At 35.1% G+C, this 23,810-nt stretch overlaps 1 protein-coding gene and 1 pseudogene across 4 annotated transcripts in view; both read left to right on the top strand.

The window, feature by feature from the left end:
- The window catches only part of Stxbp5l (syntaxin binding protein 5 like), a 140,870-nt gene that overhangs the window by 42,659 nt on the left and 74,401 nt on the right, over positions 1–23,810 (top strand). For all 4 annotated transcript variants that reach the window (XM_029470550.1, XM_029470549.1, XM_029470548.1 and 1 more), the window contains exons 7-10: positions 3,457–3,497; positions 5,418–5,635; positions 8,424–8,596; positions 13,990–14,115. In XM_029470550.1, the coding sequence (XP_029326410.1) occupies positions 3,457–3,497; positions 5,418–5,635; positions 8,424–8,596; positions 13,990–14,115 (558 nt within the window). The remainder of the gene's footprint in view (positions 1–3,456; positions 3,498–5,417; positions 5,636–8,423; positions 8,597–13,989; positions 14,116–23,810) is intronic.
- On the top strand, positions 84–1,049 carry LOC110311975 (annotated as a pseudogene).

Below are 23,810 nucleotides of genomic sequence, written 5' to 3'. Positions count from 1 at the left end.
GTGGTGAGTTTGTCACTGAACATATGATTAAGTCCACCAAGGTAGTAAACTGGTATTCAGGCTGTTTAAGCTGTGAGCTGTGTTTTGTGGAGCTGATTGATGTGAGCTGACCATTGATAAGCAGCCCCATGTTAAAAAATGAGGCCAACCACCCAGACCACTTCAACTGTTCCTACTGTGGGAAGGAGTTGACCTCTGATCCCAAGAGCTGAGGGGTGAACTCTACTGCCTGCCTTACCATGACAAGATGGATGCCACCATCTGTGTGGGGCCTGCCATCAGCCCACTGAGGGCTGCGTGGTAGAAACACTGGGAAAATGGTGTCATGTGAGTACTTTGTGCCAAGTGTGAGAAGCCATTCCTGGAGCACCAGCACTATGAAAAGAAGGGCCTGACCTATTGTGAGACCTAGTATAATCAGATCTTTGGAGATAGATGTTTGCTACAATTGCAGTCATGTGACCAAGGTTGATGGAACAAACCTGTGGAGTTCTATATGAAGCCTGTGTGCAAGAGGTGCTATAAGAGGTTCCTTCCCCCTAGAGCTGAAGAAGAAGCTGAAGAAGCTGTCTAATCTGACCTCCAGCAAGGCCCAGCCCACGTCTGTGGACATCAACTCGGTCTGTAGGTCCTTGGCTTCCATTTATCTGCCTACAGAACCCTCTTGCCAAATCCCTGCTGGCCACCTCCCACTTCTACTCCATGCAACCTCCTCCCACTGCTATGACTGTTCACAGTCTGCTTTGGACTACATAGTTCTCTCTTCTGTGCTGGGGCCTGGCCTAGCCTCAGTCACTTCATCTTATGCCCACATCTCCAGGGACAGGAACAAAATGGGGGTGGGGGTTAGTTCAGCATTTATGTTGTTAGGGATCTAAACAGGGAGTTCTCAGTTTAAGAAATTTCGCTACCAATTAAGAAAAACAAGAAAAGCCTTTTGAGATTTCATCTCATCCCATTCAGAATGGTTCAGAACAACAAAAGGACTGATGGCTACTGGTGAGATTGTGGAGAAAAAGGATTCCTTATTCACTAAAAACAAATTACTAAGCGGCTCAGCTATACTCCTTGGCATCTGCCCAAAGGATGCAGCATCATCCTCTACAAGTACTTTCTCAGCAGTGTTCATAGCTGTCCTAGTCACAACAGTCAGGAACAGGGAAGAGGTCTCTGCATTTGTCTGAGGTGACTTTGATGTGATCTAAAACTAGATTTCAGTGTCAATGTGAAACAATATTATGTAAGTTAATGAAAAACACTGAACTCCATTCACAGTGCATGAAGTTATATTTCAATAAGTCTGTTGAAGTAAATGGCTTTCTTTATGACTGCCATCCAGCTGGATTGTATGGTTGGATCTCAGCGGGAGAGGAGATGATTAGTTCTACTAGGACTAGATGTCCCAGGGTGGAGTGGTACCCAAGGGGGGCTTCTACTTCTCTGAGAAGAAGGGGAGGGGGTAGTGGGGAAGGGTTTTGTAAGGGCTGGACTGGGAGGAAAGGGAAGTGCTGCAATGGGGATGCAATGTGACTAAAAATAAATAATGCAAAACAAGCCCTATTAAACATGTAAATGTGTATCATCATCTAGACTAATGCATTCCATACACACACACACACACACACACACACACACAAGTATAAAAACACTTTCAGTATATCTTTAGAGTGAGACTTAAAACTACAAGTCGTTTAATCCTCTAATTTCTATTCTTTTCGATATTATTTTGACTATTATAGTTCCTTTACATATAAAATTGTAATTAGTTTATTTCTACGATTTTTAGATATTTCACCAAGAATTACATTGCATCTATCTATATATTAGTTATTAGAACCATTATAAGTATTATCATCAGAAACATACTGTATCAGTAATTCCTTTCCTCTGATCAGCATTTTATATTTTTTCAGCATATGTCTCTAGCATAAATTATAATGATTTCTTTCTAAGTGTCTTGTAGTATCTTATTATACTTTAATTTTTCAAGTTTTTTCTGTTACACAGAAACAGTATTTATTTTTGCATGCTGGCCTTCATTAAGTATCACTCTCATGCTGGCCTTCATTAAGTATCATTGAGTAATTGAGATTTTGGTGCATATATATTACAAGCTCTACAGATTGAAGCAGTTCTGTTTCTTTCCTTTCAGCTTGTTGGTTCATAATTTGTTTATTTTGCCTTAATGAAATGTTTAATTCCTCCATCATAACAGTGAATACAATTGTGAAAAGAAACACTGTTCTTTGTTCCTCATCTCAGGGGAAACAACCATGTTCTTTTATAATCATGTATGTTAGGCAATGTTTGTAGATGGTCTTTAGCTATTCTCTATCAAATGAAAGGCAGTTCTCTTCTCCATCAATCATGTTTCTGCATGACTAGATGATGAGTTTTTGTCTATTGCCTTTTTGTATCAATTGACAAAACTAAATGTGTTTTCTTGTGTAAGTTTTCATTTTGGTTTTATTCCAGTTTGCCAACTGGTTTTTATTAAAAAGTTTACTTGCTTTTGCTTCTCTAAGTCAGATTTCTCTTGGTTATAAGTATTCTCTTTATGTATCTTTTTTTTATAATTTTCATTAGGTATTTTCTTCATTTACATTTCAAATGCTATCCTAAAAGTCCCCCAAACCCTCTCCTGCCACCCAGTCTCCTACCCCACCCATTCCCACTTCTTGGCCCTGGTGTTCCCCTGTACTGGGGCATATAAAGTTTGCAAGACCAAGGGGCCTCTCTTCCCAGTGATGGCCAACTAGGCCATCTTCTGCTACATATGCAGCTAGAGACACGAGCTCTGGGGTACTGGTTAGTTCATATTGTTGTTCCACCTATAGGGTTGCAGACCCCTTCATGTCCTTGGGTACTTTCTCTAGCTCTTTATGTATTTTACTTGGCTTTTACTTACACATTTTTCATGACTAGGTTTTCATCTTCCCTGTGAGATATTGTTGGACTTTGTTTTTCCTGCATTTTTTCTCTAGGCTTGTTGCCAGACTATGCTGACTTTCCCACATATAATGGGAAATCTGCTAGCCTCTGTTCTGTAGATTAGTTTACATAGAATTAGTGTAAATTATTAGTAAATCATGGTAATCCTAAATCAGTTTAGGTATTTGCTTTTATATTTTGATAATATTCAAGTTATCTTTTTCATTAAATGTTGATTTTATTTGAAAATATTATTCATTTTCATAAGCCATTTTACTGTTCTCTATGATACATATAATATGACAGGAAGAAAATCTAATGTTTTTTTTTCTTTTTCTTTAAAGTTCAATGTGTTCTTTTTAAAGTAATATCATTATTTTGACCTTAGAAATAGTTTCTCATAAATCAACATTCATTACAATGATTTTTTAATGAATATATAATAACAATCACTCAACTTTTTATGTATTTGGGGTGACTGTTTTATTTGTATACTTTGATTAATGGTAATTTATTTTTATCTAGTCATGCTGATGGAACAATAAAATTTTGGGATGCTTCAGCAAGTAAGTTTTATATTTTTTCCCAGTCAATGAAAATATTTTGTTAATATTTATTGATGGTCATCAACCATCTTTTAATTTGAATAATTTTAATTTCAGAAATATTTTAGCATAATCATATTATAATGCTTTGTTATAATATTTATTTTATGTACTTTAGATCAGCTTAAAGTATCTCTACTCTAATTATCTTAAGTAATATTAAATAAACAATGCTATAGGCACTCTTTCAGCAATCCTTCCTATCTTTTAAAAAGAAATCATGCTGCATCAGGAAAAGAACCAAGCTTTATCAGATTAACTGTTCCAGGAATTCCCTCTGTGTCCTATCTGTGTGGTGTTTGAGAAATGCTTTTATTCCTCTGTTCCCAGCTTCCTATCCCACTCTAGAGTAGTCCATGAGAATCAAGAGAAATTATTTGATAACACTAAAAATTCTTTTTAATTTTTTAACAGTTAGGTAATTTAAGGAATAACGTGTGGTCAATGTGCAAGGTCCTGTAACCTTATCTAAGTCTTCATTATACCCATATGTGTCATTCCCAAAACATGTTCTTAGGAAATACATGTCAAACTAGAAAATTTCGAAATGTAGTATAATCAAATGCTATTTTAATCAGAAATGGTAGAGATTTATTTGGACCAGTAAGTTTCAGAAAGACTACTTATATATGTGTTATTTGTTTATCTTTCAGACAGGATAATTTTAGTATCCTATTTGGGTAGCCTATGCTGGCCTCTATCTTAAGACTGTCGTGCTATAGCCAATCACATCCTAGGATTGCAATTGTTCATTACCAGCCCAAGTAGAAAGGATATTTTAATGGATTAACAACTAACATAAATTTTGTTAGGTAGTTAAAACTTAGAATAGTCAAAAATAGGAAGAGAAGTTAGCAATAACTTTGAAGTTTCTTAGCAGATATAACCATGAAGCAATAATCATGAAAGTAAGAAATACAAGAAAAGCAATTAATTTGATACAAGATGCTGCCTACTCTACAAGTCTATTTCAGCTTTTGCAGCTAGTTCGGAGATATCCTTAAAATCAGCAACAAAAAAAAGATCATTCTTTAAAATTTACTCATATTTTGAGATTTTTAAAGTCTAGTAGTATTTCACGTTATTGACAATTTTAAAAAGTTCAGGCCAAAGACAGGTAGTGGTGGCACAGGCCTTTAATCCCAGCACTCAGAAAGCAGAGGAAGGTGGATCTTTGTGAGTTCAAGGCCAACCTGGTCTACTGAGTGAGTTCCAGGACTACCAGAGCTACACAGAGAGATCATGTCTCAAAAAACCAAAGCAACCAAAAAGTTCAGGCCAGTTACTTTGTAGAATTATCTTAAATTGGACTGAGCTCTTGAAGACCATTTATAAAATAAGAGTCTTTTTTTTTCTTTTAGAGAAAATTGTATTTTTATTATTTCTGAAGTGGAAATGGTTTCCCCAAAATAAATATTATTAAAAATCATTTATTTATAACCCCAGAGTTTTATAAGCTTATACTTGACCCTTTCTTAACTAGGAACACCCAAATGAGATCTTTCTTAAATAATCTGTTGAAAAAAAAAAAGTCATCTAGAGTATTGTGTCAACCTCTTATCAAAGAATTAAAGGGATTATTGTGAAAAAGCATGGTAGCATCTCACCCGGAGGAAACTTATTTCTTCCATTTTCTTATTGCTGATTTCCATTTTCTTAGTTTCAATGCTCATAAACATTTCTTGTCTTCCTTTGTATAGTTTTCTCTTGATGCCACTGCCACGAGGGCACTTCACTGAGGGGTTACTATGTAAATGTCATTTTTCCCTACTTGACTTGTATTCTTGTGGTTCAACAAACACATTGAAAAAAAAAAAACTTGAACGATGTCTAAAAATTAAAAATCAAATGAGGAAATAACTACATATTATTATTTTATAGTGACACTGCAGATGTTGTACAAGCTAAAAACTTCCAAAGTGTTTGAAAAGCAGAAGGCAGGAGAAGGCAAACAGACGTGTGAACTTGTAGAGGAAGATCCCTTTGCTGTGCAGATGATCTACTGGTGTCCAGAGAGCAGAATATTTTGTGTCTCTGGAGTCTCTGCATATGTCATAATTTATAAATTCAGCAGACATGAAATCACAACAGAAATAGTGGTAAGTTACTTGAGATTTAACTTTTCTCTTTATAGTTCCTAAAAGAAAACAATTGTGTATTTGAAATACCACTTGGTATGGTTTTTAAAGCATCAAGATTACAATGTATTGTTGAGGTTTGGCCTTGCTGTCTACTGTAATGCTAAATGTGGGCCCCCAAATCCTGGAGTCAGCATGTAGACTCAAGTGGCCCTGCCCCCAAATTATTTCTGACTGGTAAATATAGGTGCCAATGGCTAATAGCTGGACAGAAGAAACATAGATGAAGTTTAGGTTTTCTGGGCTTGGAGTTAGAGATGAACCAGAAGGGGAAGAAGGAGAAGCCACCATGGGTTATGTGATCCATAAAAACATGGCCCCCGAGAGCTGGCCAATTGGAGTTAAGAGCAGCCTAGATGAAACACAGAAGTAATAATTCAGGGTTATCTATAGGGAAGTAGATTCTAATAGGATGGAAGGTAGATATCTGCCCGGCTCTTGTGCTGTTTAAGGCTTATTATAAATATAAAGGTTGTGTGTGCCTTTTATCTGGAAACTAAATGGTCAAATGTGGGGAAGAAATCCCGGGTTGGGAGTAAACAATTTTACAACATTATATAATTCACATTTAATATAATCTGTACTATTTTAAATTATTGTTACTTAATATATCAAAACCTAGTTTGTTTTTAAATGAAAAGTTCTCTAACAAAACTTCAATGTCAAAATGAGCTTGTATTTTAAGTTAATTTCTCTACAAATTGAACACCACATTGTCCTCTGTTGTTATGTTTCTTGTATCTCTTTAGTTTTGTACCTACTGACTAAACTGAGTCAATTCCTCCTAAATATTATCAATATAATAGCATGAACACTATTTTACCTATAAAGAAAATACTTATTATAATATAACATGTTTTAAAATAGGTATTACATATTACATGCCTAAGCAAGTATATTCATAAATGCATTTAATTAGTGTAGAGTTTTGCTTTCTGTATAAATGTCAAATTAGTGTAGGCTTTTTTTTTAATTTAACTTTTTTGTTTTTTGTTAGTAATTTGTCATAAGTGATCATTTCTCAACTATAATAAGGTTACTCTTAATAGTTTTTTAAGGAGCAACATTTTATATAGTGAAAAATATACCTTACCATTACATTTACCATTATAAAAACATTACCTTACCATTACCATACCATTACATGAAATTCCGATCATACAAAAAACAATGGTGTCATTGTGGTATCAGCTACTTCTAAGTTAAAATGCCTATAATTTCCCTATTCTGTTCTATATATTTTACCATATTTTACCAGAATATAAAGATTATCTCATATAGGCTTTTTGGGGTAAGTGTTTTTACCTCAACCACAAGTAATGTCGTTCTTTTAGAGCATATTGAAAGCTTAGGGATTAAGGTCACAGGTGCTTAAGTTGAAATCCTAACTTTACCAATGATTATCTCTCTGTGTGGCTCTGAGCAATTAATAGGAAGTAGCAGAGTCTGGGGACAATTTATACTCATACGCATATAATTTCCTATGTAAAAGAACAAAAAGTAGAGTATAAAAGTTAAGTGGAAATATTCATGGTAATTTGATCAGGTTTTTATACCGATACTATAGCAGCATCAGCACTGCGTAGTAGTAAATACTCAATAACTCAATAACCAGGTTGTCACTGGCAGAGGCTTCTAGTAGTTTAAACATAAGTATTATAGTAAGTTTGGTAATATTGCTCTGTTCATGCCATACGACTATTACTATAATCAGTTTTATATAACTATGTACTCATTACCATATAAAATAAATACTATTTATAAATATAAACATCCACTTTAATTTCCTTCATTGGAGTAACTGTCAATTTCTCCTTTTATTTTAATCATGTACCAAATCATAATTAATTATAAGGAATTACAATAAATTAAATTAGCCTTAGTTAGGTATTTTCTTACTATAATAAAGTGCTATGACCAAAAGCAGCTTGGAGAAGAAATTATTTATTTCACTCATACTTCCAGATGTTTTCAATCACCATAGGTCATGGCAGGTTCTCAAGTGGTGTGGGAACTCAGACAGGGTGTAGACCTGGAGGATAGAATTATACAGACACAGAGGAGGAACACTGCCTACCAGCTTATTTCCCAAAGCTTGCTCATCCTACTTTCTTATACAACTCAAGTCCATCTGCCCAAAGATGACTCCACACACAGAGGGCTTCCCCACCAAACAATCACCAAGAAAATGTCCCACAGGCTTGTCTGCAATGCCACTCTGTTTGGGGACATTTTCTCAATTGCGGGGCCCTCTTTCAAAATGAATCTAGCTGCTATCAAGTTGACAAAACAAGCTTGAGAAAGCAAAAGAATACTCATTATATAAAAATTTCTGCCACACAAATGCAATATGAAGGTAAATACCAGGATGTAAGGGCACATACCTTTAATCTATGCGCTTGTGAGATAGAGACAGGCAGATCTCTATGAGTTCCAGACCAGCCTGATCTACAAAGTGAGCAGGACAACCAGGGCTACACAGAGAAACCCTTTCTCAAACCACTCCCACAAAAAATAATTTTTTTTAATAATAGGTTTCTTTCTTTCATAGTTCTGAGGAATTAAAAATTATGGTTTTCTGTATTGTTTTTATTTTTTTGTTTTTGTATTTTGGTGATTGCCATTGAATAGTCCATGTAATTTATTACTTAATGCAGATTGAAATAATTTAGAATAATTTGTAAAAACCCAGATTATATTAATGTGCCTATTATTATTATTAGACTAAATTAAAATGACCTTTTTTAAGTCACTAGAGGTACGACTTCAATGTGATGTTGAAGACATTATTACTCCTGAGCCAGAAACAAGCCCTCCATTTCCAGATCTCTCCTCTCAACTTCCTCCTTCAAGGAGTCTTTCTGGAAGCACTAATACTGTGTCTAGTGAAGGAGTGACGAAGGACAGCATCCCATGCCTCAGGTAAGAACTGCTACCAAGTGCCGAAGCACACTCAGCAGTTAATTCTTAATTGTACATAATTCTTATACAGCATAACAGATAAAGTTATTGCTCTCTCTTGATAGATGAGTTAGGAGAGCATGATGGTCTTTGAATATCCTCCCCCTAAAAAGGCACAGTATTTTTATACTTCATTTACCTATTTACATTTTTCTCAAAATGATTCTAAAGAAAACATGGATTTTATAAAATGGGAAGTTTAACAAGGCAAAGCCCTAATCTTTTTTCCTAATTAATGATTATTGTTAAACATTTTACTCAATATATAGAAGTTGCATTTAATAACATAATAAAGAGCTTAGCATGTAAAGATCATAGGCAAATTTATCTTGCTTTTATGTTTTTAATTTTATAGGATATATAAATCATTACTTTTATGTTGCCATATAATTGTTTCTAGTGTTATATATTTGGAGAATTTATCATAAGAAAGAGTTTTTTCTAAGCCCCATAAAACAATATATCTATTACTTAAAGAATGGACAGTTTGTTTCTTAATTTTTATGTAAATATGGATAGAAACTTTAGAGATAAGTTTTCAACAGTGAAGGGTATATAATTAGCAGTAATGCGTAACTTCTAATTTTTTAAAAGATTTTCATCCTAAGTGAGGTAACCAATCACAAAGGAACACACATGATATGCACTCACTGATAAGTGGATATTAGCCCAGAAGCTCAGAATACCCAAGATACAATTTGCAAAACACATGAAACTCAAGAAGAAGGAAGACCAACGTGTGAATACTTCGATCCTTCTTAGAGGGGGAACAAAATACCCATGGAAGCAGTAACAGAGACAAAGTTCAGAGCAGAGATTGATGGAATGACCATCCAGAGACTGCCACACCTCGGGATCCATCCCATAAACAACCACCAAACTCAGACACTATTGCGGATGCCAACAAGAGCTTTCTAACAGGAGCCTGATATAGCTGTCTCCTGAGAGGCTCTGCCAGTGCCTGACAAAAACAGAAGTAGATACTCACAGCTATCCATTGGACAGAGCACAGGGTCCCGAATGAAGGAGCTAGAAAAAGTACCCAAGAAGTTGAAGGGATTTGCAGCCCCATAGGAGGAACAACAATATGAACTAACCAGTACCCCCAGAGCTCCCTGGGACTAAACCACAAATCAAAGAAAACACATGATGGGACTCATGGCTCCAGATGCATATGTAGCAGAGGATGGCCTTGTCAGTCATCAATGGGAGGAGAGACCCTTGGTCCTGTGAAGATTCTATGCCCCTGTATAGGGAAATGCCAGGGCCAGGAAGCAAGAGTGGGTAGGTTGGGGAGCAAGGGGAAGTCGGGAGGGGATAAGGGATTTTCAGAGGAGAAACTAGGAAAGGGCATAACATGTGAAATGTAAAAAAAGCAAATATCTAATAAAATAAAAAAAAGATTTTCAAAAAGGAAGAGTAAGCATGAATTAATTGGAAGAAAAATCTATAAGCAAAAAAATATTAAATTTTAGCTAGTGAAAATCTCTTATAAGTTCATGTATATATTTATATTTGTTTATTTATGTGCATGTACACACACACACATATCATGCTGTACATGTAATAGTCAGAGGACAATCTGTAAGAATCTGTCCTCTCCTTAGATCTTTCGGGTCCTGGGGATGAAGCTTAGTTCGATGGCAGCACGTTTACCTGCTAAGTTACTGTGCCAACCCATTTATATTTTAATTTTTTTTTCATATCAGTTTCCTTCATTTAGTTGAGTTCAAAGAATGTGAAACCCTTCCGGGTCTACCTTCTGACTGCTCCACATCCCATACCTCTTCCCCTCCCCCCACTGACTCCAAGAGGATGTCCCTATCTCCCCACCCCACACCTCACCTGATCTCTCCACTCCTTGGGGCTTCCAGTCTCTTGAGGGTTAGGTGCATCTTCTCTGATTGAACCCAGATTCGGCAGTTCTGTGATATATATATATATATATATATATATATATATATATATATATATATATATATATATATATATATATATAATCTTAGGGGCCTCATATCAGCTGGTATATGCTGCGTGGCTGGGGTCCAGTGACTAAGAGATCTGGGGCATCCAGGTTCATTGAGATTGCTGGTCCGGGAGGTGGACAAAATCTGGAATGTACAAAAAAAAAGATGAAAAAAAATGTTGCCAGACATTTTAGGATATAGGTATTACATAAATTATATTATGTCTTAGGTACTTTACTATAATATAGGCTTTATATTATAAGATTTTTGTTCAGCAGTGCCACAGACCCTCTGGGTCCCTGTGTCTGCGTAGAACGGGTCTCTTGACGAGGGTGGGCAAAGCGTAGATGAATGACAAACAGACGCACACAAGAGAGATCGTGTGGAATCTGAGTGTAATTTTGAATCGAGCATCAGACTTTTTATGCAGAAGACAATAAGGAAGTTGGGTGACATATTCGAAAGGTACAATTGAGGTAACTGGAATCTTACAGAGAAATGCAAACACAAAAAGTCTAACAGGAACCACCTGGGATAGAATTCATTGATAACAGCTGGGATCAACAAGGGCTCCACCTAAGATTCACTAATCTTAGAAGCCAGGGTCAAGGGCTTCGCACCCTTGCCATAGTTCCTATTTTAGTCTCTTGTATAGTCCACCTTCCCCTTAGGCCATTGTAAATACGTGTGTATGGGTGTAACTCTGCTACAGTTCTAAGTATCTATTCTGGTTTCTCCTTTGGTCTGAAACTTCCTTCTTCCTTAGTGATGGTAAATTCCTGTGTAAGGGAGTGGCTTGGCTTTTACAATCTTACTGAATTCCAAGCCCATGTTCTTGCTCAAGGACATTTCTAGGACTGTTGGAACACTGGCAGAAGACTTTAGCCATGTCAGAATTCAATTTTAAAAAGCACTTATAATAGGAAAATACTGAAAGAGAACACGTGGATCCATACACTAGACTAACGTGGGAATGGAAAATTAATGTATGGGTAGGGAATGCTAGACTCCATGAGGAGAGCTTCCTTGAAACTCTTTTGCCTCATGAGTGACTTTTAAGCCTTTCGGCTTGTCCAGCTGACTCGACCAGAGAGCGTAGCACAGCAGTATGTAATTACTTGATAATATCAGTGTCCTGAGTACATTTTGTGAAAGATAACCTAATGTGTAATTTCTGGAAGGCTACACATATTAAATTTATTTCCATTTTTAAAAAAAGAATGTGAAAACCAATGAAAACACTGGAACATTTAAAATAGCACTACAGACCAATTTGTTTGTTTGTTCAAAATAGCACTAAAGACCAATTTGTAAGCAAACAAACAAACAAACAAAAACCTATTATTGTTAGAGCACAAGTCTTCTAATTACTTAGATATTTATAAAATAGAGAAGAATTGAGGATAGGGATGATGGAGAAAAACAAGTGAAATAAAGGTCTGTTTAGCATCAACAATTATTGAAGTGTAAAAGTGTTGACTTGACAAATACTGAAGTAAATTTCAAGGATTATTAAAAACCAAAAGAAAAAAATCCACATAGTCATATATCATGTGCTCAGTGCCCAGAAGTCAACTACACACAAAAAATCTAGATATTATTCTATTAATTAAACTACATTATAGATGGATTCTGAAGATGCATATAATGCATGCTTCACTAAATCTTGGCATTTATCCCTTTGTTTAGCTGAAGTTGGACACTTTTATATACATTAGCTCATAAATAGTCATTTCAACTAGCCAATTCTCTACTTTTAAGAGTATTCTAATTATTATCAATATATACCAATTTGTACAATTATTTTTATTTATACTTATGTATGTTTAATAAATATTTATCATTGTCCTTGTTAAGAGAATAAGATTTAAAGAAAAGACTTAAAATAATTAAGAAACTTAAATAATATATAGTGGAATAAAATTCTAGACAAAAAAAAATCACAGCTATAGGGCTTGGGTGCTTGTCATGTTAAGGAAATAGTTAGGCCAAGGCAGCTAGAGCTCAGAAAAGTGTCATGATAATAATAAGTGATATCATATAGATGATAGAGGCCTAATAATAGGGCATTATGAGAGCCTTACCATTTATTTCAAGCAGGAAGTGGGAGTCATTGTAATGTCTTGATTAGAAAATAACATGATTGGACTTAAATTTTAAGTAGATCAATTTAATAAGCGAGTTGGACATGAGTTTGAGAATGGAAAGAATAGAAGCTAGGGACCAGCTATAAGGCTATCAAATAATCAAGATTAAATAAAGTGATAACTTATTTATTGTTTCAAATAAAACATCACTTTTACACATTTAATTTTTAATTGAAAATAAACAATGACTTTTATAACATCATTGTATTATTAGCATTGCAGAGGGTACATATTCAGTTTCAAATACTGTTTGTTATTGATTTGAAATTTAAATTTAAGTGGACAGCCTGTGCTTTTATTTGGTAGTTGTAATTTAATAGCAGCAGAGAAGTAAAAGTTACTTCGGATCTGGATATATTCCCAAAGTAATATTTTTGGCATTTCATGATCAACTGATAAATATAAGAGGGCAGTAGTGAAGGGTGACTGTAAAGTTTCTCTGTACAGCTAGAAGTAGAGAAGGGTTGTCAGAACAACTACAGGTAGTGTAGATTTAGAGAAAAATAAGAGAACTGGTAATGGATATGTAGAACAACTTGTTGGCTGGTAATTTATTGGTCATGGTCCTACTTTGATTTCTGTTGATGTGATAAAACACCTACCAAAACTAATTTTGGAGAGGGAAGGGTTCAGCTGGTTTATAGATTATAGCACATCGGTAAAGGGAAGCCAAGACAAGAACTGATGCAGAAACTGTGAAAGAATGATGCTTGCTGGCTTGCTTCCTCTGACTTGCCTTGATATCTACAACATCCTAGTCCCATCTTCCCCAAGATAGCACTGCCTGCAATGGGCTTGGGCCTTCCTATACCATGCACAATTGAGAAAGACCCCCCCACAGATATGCCCATAGGCCCATCTAATGGAGAAAATCTGTCAGTTGGGAATCCCTCTTTGCAGACATATCTGGGTTTGTGTCAGATTACCAAATATAACTATATAGCAGTCATTCTTTTTATTGCTATGCTTTATAATTATATAGAAAGTATGATTTATTATAAAGCACTGTCCTAGTATTAAAACAAAGAAAATGTTTGATAAGTTAAAGTTGTAAAACTGATTTAAAAATTACTGAGCAAGTATGGTAGCTTGGTACATCTAGGAGGATGATAAAGCATTGTCTATCCACATACTTGTCCCCATGTTATATATTTTTGAAGCATAGGTCTATGTAAATTCTGAAGATGCATAAGTATGCTAAAGATGTATGGGATATTATTATGTTTCCTCTTTCTTCTAGTGTTAAAACACGGCCAGTGCGAATGCCGCCGGGCTATCAAGCAGATCTTGTTATTCAGTTGGTGTGGGTAGATGGTGAGCCTCCTCAGCAAATTACCAGCCTTTCTATAAGCTCAGCATATGGAATGTAAGTGATTAAACTAACTTTCTGGTTTATATTCCCTAGTTTTAAATAGTTTATAAATGCCTCTTTTAAAATATTAAATCTTAAAAATTATACTAATCATTTAGCTCAATTGTTATTAAATTAACCGTCATATGATAAAATAATAATTTTATTATTTGTTTTCTTTTTCTTGGTTTCATATTAGTGGTAATATCCCTATTTTAGATTTTTCTTTTTGGATTGATTTGGATTTTCTGTTTCTTTTCCCATTATGTTTTCCCATTATGTTTCGCTTTGGCTACTTTCTTTTGACCTGTCTTGTCAACTTTTCAATTCAACTTTGCTAATGTGATAGTAGATCTACCAGTGGTGTTTGGTTTCAGTGATACTTGCAAATAGAGCAAGTTTTAGATTTCTGATGATAACTGACTCTTTTATCCTTCACAAGGATTCCTTGTCTCAGTTGTAATGTACTTGTATGCTGTTATCCACAATCCCCATTAGTTGATATGTAAAAAGAATTATTTTCTACCCTAGATAGCTACCTTTAAGATGGGTGAGTTCCAGCAGTTTCAAGATACCTTTTCAAAGGATTGGCCTTCAAAGACAGGGGAGAGGACTATAAGAATGAAGAGACTGTGGTTATATGCCACTTAATTTAGAAGATGATTAAAGAAAACATTTACCATGTATGAGAACTCCACTGAAGAACATATAGCAATATGAGAATGGCAGTTTGGGTGGTTTATTATAGAGCTTTGGGTGTCAAGAAAAAAGGAAGGAAGGAGGGAGGGAAGGAAGGAAGGAAGGAAAGAAGGAAGGAAGGAAGGAAGGAAGGAAGGAAGGAAGGAAGGAAGGAAGGAAAAAAGGAATAGAAAAATTCCCCACCTTAAATCATAGCAGAGTAAATTCTACAACATATTAAAGAAATAAATAATGTAATTAACAGAACCTTTCTGAGATTTATGAAAAATGAAATCATGCTTGTCTTATTTTGTGAGGTAACAAATTTGAAGGTATAAAAAGGTTATTAAAAGAATGGAAAATTATAAGTCTATGACTTATATGATCATGAATTTAAAATTCTAACCAAAATATAAATAAGTCTATCAAGAAAATGATAAATTTATTCATACTCAAAGTTCATTTACATCAGGAATGCAAATTGTTTTACCATTTTAAATTAATCAAGGCATTTTGTCAACTTAACAGAATAAAGCAGTGTAAAAAGAAACCTTTATCTGCATGATGTAATTGTCATCTCAGAGGTTTAGTGCCTCGGTCTAACATAGGCTGAGTCCTGGAAGCTTCTAGCCTCCAAACAAACTAATCTAGACCTAGAATGTTTTCAGCATCTAAGACTTACTGCTGAATAAGCTTAACCTTTCTAGCTCTTTGAAACTCTGGCTGACTTGTTCAACTCAGCTATTCTGGCTCAAAACTCCTCTCCAGGTTGACCGATTTGAATTGGCTTCTCTTAGCTTCTGTCTGAATTTCTCTGCTTACCCTTGTACTATCTTGGGAAATCTGTTCTAATCTGGCTCCTTCTCACTCTCTGACTCCTTCTGTCTTAACCAGTTTCTAGCTTGTTCTCTTTTCAACCTATCTCTGTAAAATTCTCCTGGTAAAACTGCCTCCTCTCTCTCTCTCTCTCTCTCTCTCTCTCTCTCTCTCTCTCTCTCTCTCTCTTTGTGTGTGTGTGTGTGTGTGTGTGTGTATACATGTGCTATTCTATCTCAAGTTACCTCTCCTCTCTTGTTGGAGTTCATCAAAAGACCCTCACTTACAAAGACTACAGAGATCAACATCGCTGCAAACAGCAAGAGGATTTTTTTTGATCCAACATGTTAGGGACTCCCCTCAGAGGAGACCAGAGGAGAGACACAGAACAAAGAAAGAACACACTTTTTATACCTTGTAAGGGACAGATTTGAGCAACAGAGTAGTAGCTGGCTTATTCTCATTGGTTTAGCAAGTAACCTTTTTAGGCATTGGTTGGTTTGTATGGTGACTACCTCTGGTCTAGTGACTCACTTTGCTTGCCCCCATGTTGGGTTATTATGATTTGGTCAGCAAAGTAATAGTACATTTTGAACTTATGGGTCAGATATCAAGTCACGGCTATTAACGTCACAGCTATTGACAAGGTCAGGGTGGTTTGTGGGATTTTTGTCAGAATTCAGTGTGGGGCATGGTAGGGGGATTCTTCTGAGAACTGTTATTTTTGTTATGGTTATTTCTCTGAGAACAGCTAATATTATTTTGGCAGCTGTAGACTTAATCATTTTGACCACTAAAACTATGTTTTTACATTTGTTTAGTCAGCCAGCTTCCTTATCTGACTCTATACTTGGCCCGGTAGTACAGTTTGGAAAGTCCTTTTTGAAGGGGGGAGGTACTGGGTGGTCTTGAATTCATTTTGGATATTACATATGTTCTGAGAGTTGAGCACATTCTAATCTGTTGAATCTTTTTCTGATTCATCACTTTGTCTGTCACTCAATTGGACATCACTTTGAAATATTGGTGCTTCCTTCAACAAACCAATTTTATCTTCTTGTTTGAGTTAATAGTGTGTACTATGGACATGTTGTATTCCCACCAGAGAGATTAAAGAAGTGTGGTAAGGCTGTGTCTGTATTCCTGCCAGATTAGCCATATTATAAAATCCATGTACAAAGATGAAAAAGCATGCAATTATATCAAAGATGCAAAAACAAATTTTTTATGAGAAGCTGCCCATGCTCCAGCAAATAGACAGACCTGTATCAGTATACATACTGTGTAGACTCTGTGTAAAACAACATGGCCATTTGAAGTTGGGAAGAAATAATGATAAGGGTATGGGAGGAGAATTGGAGCAGAGAGTATGAGGGATAGACTTGATCAAAGACATTGTATACATGTACAAAATTCTCAAATAAAGCACACACACGAGCATATGACAAAAGTTCAAAATAAACTACTAATTAAAATGGGAAGACAATTGTCTTTACTCTGATACATTGCAATAAGCCCTACACTTTTTGGTGAAATGTTAGATATTTTACTTCTAAATCTAAAAATATAAAAGACAATTATCTTAGTTTATTTGGGCTGCTGTAATAAAATATCTTAGACTGGGTAATCCATATACAACAGACATTTATTACTCAGTTCTGGAGGCTTTGAAGTCCAAGAATTGAGACATCAGTAGATTCAATATCTGCTAAGCTCTCACAGTTTCAGAAATGGCGTCTGACTGCATTTTCATATAGATACTGAAAACAAGCTTTTTTTTTCCTCATAAGGAACCTGATCTCATTTGTGAGATGAAAGTCCAAGACCTAAAGACTGTACATCTTAATACCATCACCTGTGGGTTTTATTTTAAACATAATTTATAATCTATATTATGTTTGTTAATGGCCATGTGCTGTTTAAGGTTACTGAGAAGCTGGCTCTCAAAAAAAAAAAAAAAAAAAAAGTCTATCTGCTCCTTCTCAGGCCTATGAGTATGATAAAATGTCTTCCAAGTCCCCTAGTCTAGAGACAGGCTGGCCCATTGATATTGTGACATGGAAAAAAGCAACCAGCAGAGAGCTGCTTAAATATTGAAAACATTGTGTCCTTGAGAATGGCTAGAGAGAAAAAGCATTTTCAACAGAGGCTTCTGTTCATTATCTCATACTGTAAAAATGTCTTCAGTGGGAGTGAGAAGCCAGAAACTCATCCAGAAAGAAAAGGTACAATCTGGTACCTCAGCTGAATGCCTCAACTTCACCAGCTGATTTCTGTCAGATAAGCTCTAAATTTTATATTATCTTTGTTCTTTCAAGCAGGTGTATCCTGGTTGTTGTCTTTTGAAAGTTATAAACAGAATTGATGGTATTTCTGTCTTATACCTATTTGTTCTTTCACTTCTGCTTATTATAAACTAATAAATTCAAAAATTCAGAACTGCAAATATTGTTATTGTAAGAAAACTACATAGAATACATGATTTTGGGGAGCTACAGAAATAGAGCATTGCTTCCTTCTTCAGATCCCCCCTCAATCATGTATTTAATAGTTGCAAAATAACCCTCATTCAACATTCACAGTTCCAAAAGTTCACATTTCAACATATTTAAGACATAAGATTTAAGCCTGAAGTTTCATCTAGATGATATCTAAATCAGATAGGCATGAAATTCAAAGTATGATTCATTGAGAACTAAACTCTGCTTCCTCAAAAAAATTCATTCGCCTACCTAAATGTATGATTCATGAGTCAAGCTCTTCTCCTGCCATGATGCTATGAAATTATATGCTTCTAAAATATAGTGGTAATCATTTTGTCCCACCATTCCAAACGTCACAAATATGAAAGAAATGGGGGAGTATATATCCCAACTAAACCAAAAATACAATGTGGAAACATTGAATCTGAAGTCGGCTTAATAGTTTGACTTTGTATTTCACCTTTCAAACACAATGGGGCAAAGTTTAGAGCAACCTTTCGGTTAGTGAAGAAGAGCTGATATTGCTGAAGTCGAATGCCTGAAACTCTCCTATGGTGAAGTGGATGCTTACAGATCTACCTTTAGGAAGACTTGGCAGTACTGTTTGACATCCAAAGCCCCTGGAGGCAAACCTAGAAGGTGAAGGGAGCAAGCCCAATGTTTTTGTATTTGTGTGCCATTGGAACTGATGCGAGTTGGATATCATCAAGTTTTGTGACCTGAGTACTCCTGAGGAGCAGCCACTCCCTCAGAGTGATAGAATACAGAGTGGTTGATGAAGACACGTTAATCCTTAGTCTCCATGTGCATGTACCTCACACATTTGAACATGTATGTAGTCACATGTACGTGTGTCTGCGCACGCACATGTACACACCCCACACACACACAGAGGAGGAGATGGGGATCTAAACTGCAGTTCTTATGCTTGCAGTGTTCTCTGTGATCCAGAGAATGATTTATGATATGGTTGCTTTGTTTTGAATAATTTTGTTTATTAAGTATGTAACAAGAAGTAAACACACACACACACACACACAAATCCAGCAAATATGGATAGAAAGATCAGATAGATAGCAAAAACCGAATCAGTTCACAGCATCCACCAGAGACTACAAGAATAGCCTGATTTGAGAGAGCAAACAAATGTAGTATCAACAAATTGAGGACTTAAAATCTTATAGCAGAAATCAACTGGAGAAGTTGAAGCAGACACTTCGATGAGTTTCAGGTTGAGTCTTCTCTCCCTGAAGGAGTGTCTGGCTTTCTGTTCCTGTTGCAAGCATTGTTACACTATGAGATAAAAAATAAGAACCTATGTCATAAATGGCTTATCTTTATTTGTTCTTAAGAACTCAATGTTTTGTTCTTGCATTATTTTCTTCTCTTTCTCCCTTATAGAGCCAGAGGGAAAGCTTGACCCAGGCTGGGGCTTTACAGGATGATTGACATATTTAAGTCTGAGCCAAAGAAGGGTCTCTATACTCCCAGAGTCTGCTTTCAACACACTTAAATAAAATATTACCATTTGACCAATAGACTTGACATTATACAGGGCAAGCACTCTATCCATTGAATCATATCTCCAAAACCCCTTTTGCAGTTTCTTTCATGAAAGCTCTGAGATTTTCATTATGGAAGCCACTAACTTACATTATTGTTTCTTCTTAGATTTCTCTATTTTGTTTTATTTTCTTTTTCTTTTTTCTTTTCTTTCTTTTTTTTTTTTTTTGAGACAAGGTAAATGACTTATTTTTGTTAACTTTGAATCCTTGAAATTTATTGAATTTATCATGGGATGATGAGATTTCAATTAGGGGTAAATGTTGCCCCCTCTGTCTTTACTAGAAACAATTACAATTTATAATCTTAAAGATGTGCCTCCCCAATCTCTAGGTGATTGTAATTACTAATTGTCTACTTTTTTTAAGAATTTGCCAAGGGCTATTGTTAAATCACAGATTGTGAAAGGTTAGAGATTTTTCACTGTACAAGCAAGTAAATTAGTCTGCAATGATTATAGGTAGTTGTGACAAGAAATAGAGACAGAGAAAGAAATAAGAACAGTTCTCTGGGTTATTATTGACAGCCTATAAAAAGCAACATCTTTTAAACTCTGTCCATTGGCTATTTTTCGTTATTATAAGAAAGAATCTAAGATAATTAACTTAGGAAGGAAAGCTCATACTCTTGGAAGTTCCAGTCATTAGTTAGGTGGCTCTGTTTGTTTCTTTGGGGCCTGTATCAAGGCACCAATATTTGTAGAGAACATATGGAAAAGCAAATATTCTAACTTGCTGGTGGCTGGAAAGTGGAAAAAAAGAACAAAGGCTTGTACCCTAGTCTTTCCTTCAAGAATATATAAGCAACCTTCAGCTTCTCATTAAGGCCCACCTCTTAAAGCTTCCACTAGTGCCTGGTAGTGCCAGCTTGGGGCCCACTGTTTACTTTACTACCTGAACTTTTCAGGGACTTTTCTGACCAAAATAGAGCAGTATACCCCTGGCCAAGAAAGACTTATATCTAGCTTACAATGAAAAAGACTTCAGTCTCTCTCCAAGAGACCCCCAAAAGTTAACCATTACAGCATTTCTCAAAAGACCAAGTCCAAAGTCCACTCAGTTGTAAACATGTATAAGCAATAAAAAGATGAGTCACATACTTCAAGAAACAATGGTACACAATAAATCATTCCCAATTCAAATGGGAATGATTTAAGAATTAAGAGTTAAGAATACAGGAAAGGATTAGGTCAAAGCAAGTCTTTGTCCAGTAAAGAAAACATTAAATCCTATAGTTCTCTACTTAACACCTGGGGTACCCAGAGGGCTTTGGATGTTCCAAGCACTTTGATTTAGAAATCCCAAGTGTAATTATTTAGCATGGACAAGTATGGTGACTTTGCATGCCACCTAGAGCTGCCTATTGGAGACGATTAGTATCTTTATTTGAGGGGAGAGAGTCCAGTTGATATTTCGTCTTTACTTTCAAAGATTCTTGCATCAACCAACTAGATGATTACAGGGTCTCTGATTTGGCTCTTTGAACTTTCTTTTTGACATCTCTGTGGAAGCCTCTATGACTCTGTAATTCTTGTATACTACATGTCTTCAAAACCAGCACTGTTGACCAACAAGATCTGCTGTCATTGAGATTTACTTGGGCCCACTTCAACCTTGCCTGCAACAGTCTCTATGTATCTTTCCAGCTAAATTTCTTCAGTAGTCTTGGGTTAAATTATTGTCTTTCTGTTCTGAAAACACTCTGTCATATACCTCTTTGAAACTATGTTACATTTCTGTTTATACTGCTATACCTTGGAGCTTATACCAAATAGGATATTTTGAATTCCCGAGTTGCCTCTAAGGTATCTTTTATATTATCTTGTTAGCAAGCACTTTGCTTTTTTTAAAAAAAATTATAATTATTTTCTATGCAAGGGTGTTTTGCCTGAATGTATGTCTGTGCACTATATGCATATAATCCAGCAGAAGTCAGAAGAAGACATTGGGTCCTCTAGGACTAGAGTTCCTGACAGTTTTTAGGCATCTCATTGGTGCTGAGAACTGAACCTGACTTCTCTGTAAGAGCAACAAGTGCTCTTAACCATTAAGTTTCTCTCCAGCCCTGACTTGGTTTCTTTTATAGATAGCAATCTCTTGAGCAAGTAAATCTAAATTAGCTGTATTTCTATCAAAACTGCATTTTCTGAATCTGTCTGCTCTTCTGTATTTTGTTACAAATTCTTATTTTGAAATTGGCAAAAAGCACCCATTGCCACTGCCTTCTCGATTTTCTGCTGTTAAATCATCCACAATATAAACTGTCATCTCTAAGTTCATCACTGTTAACATCAGTTTTCCACAAGGTCTCATGGGAATAATAAATGGGCATGGAAATAATGTATCTGAATACACCCAAAGCATTAGCCACAGCATGACAGAAATAGCCTCACATCTACTTCTCAACAGAGGCCTCATTTCCATATGAAACCTGATTAGTATCTTTTTAAAATTATTGTTGTTTTATTGTTTGTCTTGGTACTCTAAACTCCTCAGCAGTTTGGCCTTTTGCAGTCTATAATTACACCTCATTCCTGGCACCTCAAAAATCATTGATTTGTTATCCATTAGTAAGTTTTGCATTTCAATAATTATTCATCATTAAAATAAGTAGTGTATATTTTCTTTGTCTTAGAATAAAGACCCTGGAATTCATCTATGTGCGTGTTTATGTGTATATTATAAAATACATATTTATTTATATTTATAACTTGATGTTTTTTGCTGCTAAATAGTATGCCAGTATATAGATTTAAAAGAACTTTAATTTACTCATTACTTAATGGGAATTTAGGTTACTTATAGTTTAGGCATATTATAATAAATCAGCTATGAATATTAAGTACAAGTTTTTATATAACTTTTTTAAATGTCTAGGGTAACTAGGAGTAGAATTAGTGAGTTATGTAATCTTTATGAGACATACATTGTTTTCTGAAGCATCTATAGAATTTGATATTTCTATCATCAGTGTATGAATGGTCACGTTTTCTGAAGTATCAACAATTCGTATTATCAGTCTTTGTCATTTTGTTCAATTTTTTGTACGTTTATTCCTCTCTAAATATGATTTTATCTTGTATATCCCCAGAGCCTACAATTTTCATTGTCTTTCCAAGGGTTTATGTGACATTTGGCCATGTGACAAAATATCTATATAAATTTCTTTACTCTTTGAAAAATTAAAATGATATTATTAGGTGTTTCTATATACTCTGTACCTATACTAGTATTATGTATAATTCTTTTAAAATATTTCCCAGAGATTGCTTCTTCCTTTTATTAGAGTTAGGTAGAACAATGTTGTTTAATTTTATGACATACAGGTTATTAATTTTTATTTTAAATTTATGTATTTCTTGTGTCTTAATGACATATTTTTACATCACTCAAAATTACTAAGATTTTCTCCTACAAGCCATTTTGAACTAATTTATTTGTGCTATAGAAAGTAAAAGTTTGGTTTTCTGTCTTTGAGTTATAATTGGTAAACAAAATGTCAGTTTTTAAATGTATACCATGATGACCCTATGTATAATATTTCATTATATTACATACATAAATACACACATAGTCATGACTTCCTATGGTCAGACTTCTGATATTTCAAATTTGTGAATATGTGATAATGAAACCATAAATACTATTTCAAATGTTGAGCTTTTATATTTTCTTAAATGAACAGCATATAGTACTTCTCCAAATGTTGGGCCTTAGTGGACAGCCACTCTTAGGCAGCCACACTATTGGGAAAGTAGACAACTGATACTTTATATGTCCCGTATAGCAAATTGCTGGTTAAGTGTAACTCTCTTGCTTTTCCGTGCTCCTGAATCCATGGCAAACACCATTCAAATAATTTATGTACTTTTTTTGACATTGTCAGATTGCAAATACGAACAAAAGCATATAGTGTTAGTCTTTCTATGTCTTGCTTGCTTCATATAGCATAATATCTTCCAGAAATATATGCTACTATAAATCTCAGCATTTCCTTCCTTTTTGAAGCAAATCTGCAGCATTCTGTTGTATGTATATGTAATTTCTTCATGCATTCATCTATCAGCAGATACTTAAGGCATTAAGTTCAGGAATGCAGATAACTTTTCAAGCTATGGGTTTTATCCATTTTAGATAGAGACTGAGAAATGAGATCACTGGATCATATAGT

This window comes from Mus caroli, chromosome 16 (genome assembly GCF_900094665.2).
Source record: "Mus caroli chromosome 16, CAROLI_EIJ_v1.1, whole genome shotgun sequence".
Classification (NCBI taxonomy): domain Eukaryota; kingdom Metazoa; phylum Chordata; class Mammalia; order Rodentia; family Muridae; genus Mus; species Mus caroli.
This window is presented reverse-complemented; position numbering and strand designations above follow the sequence as displayed.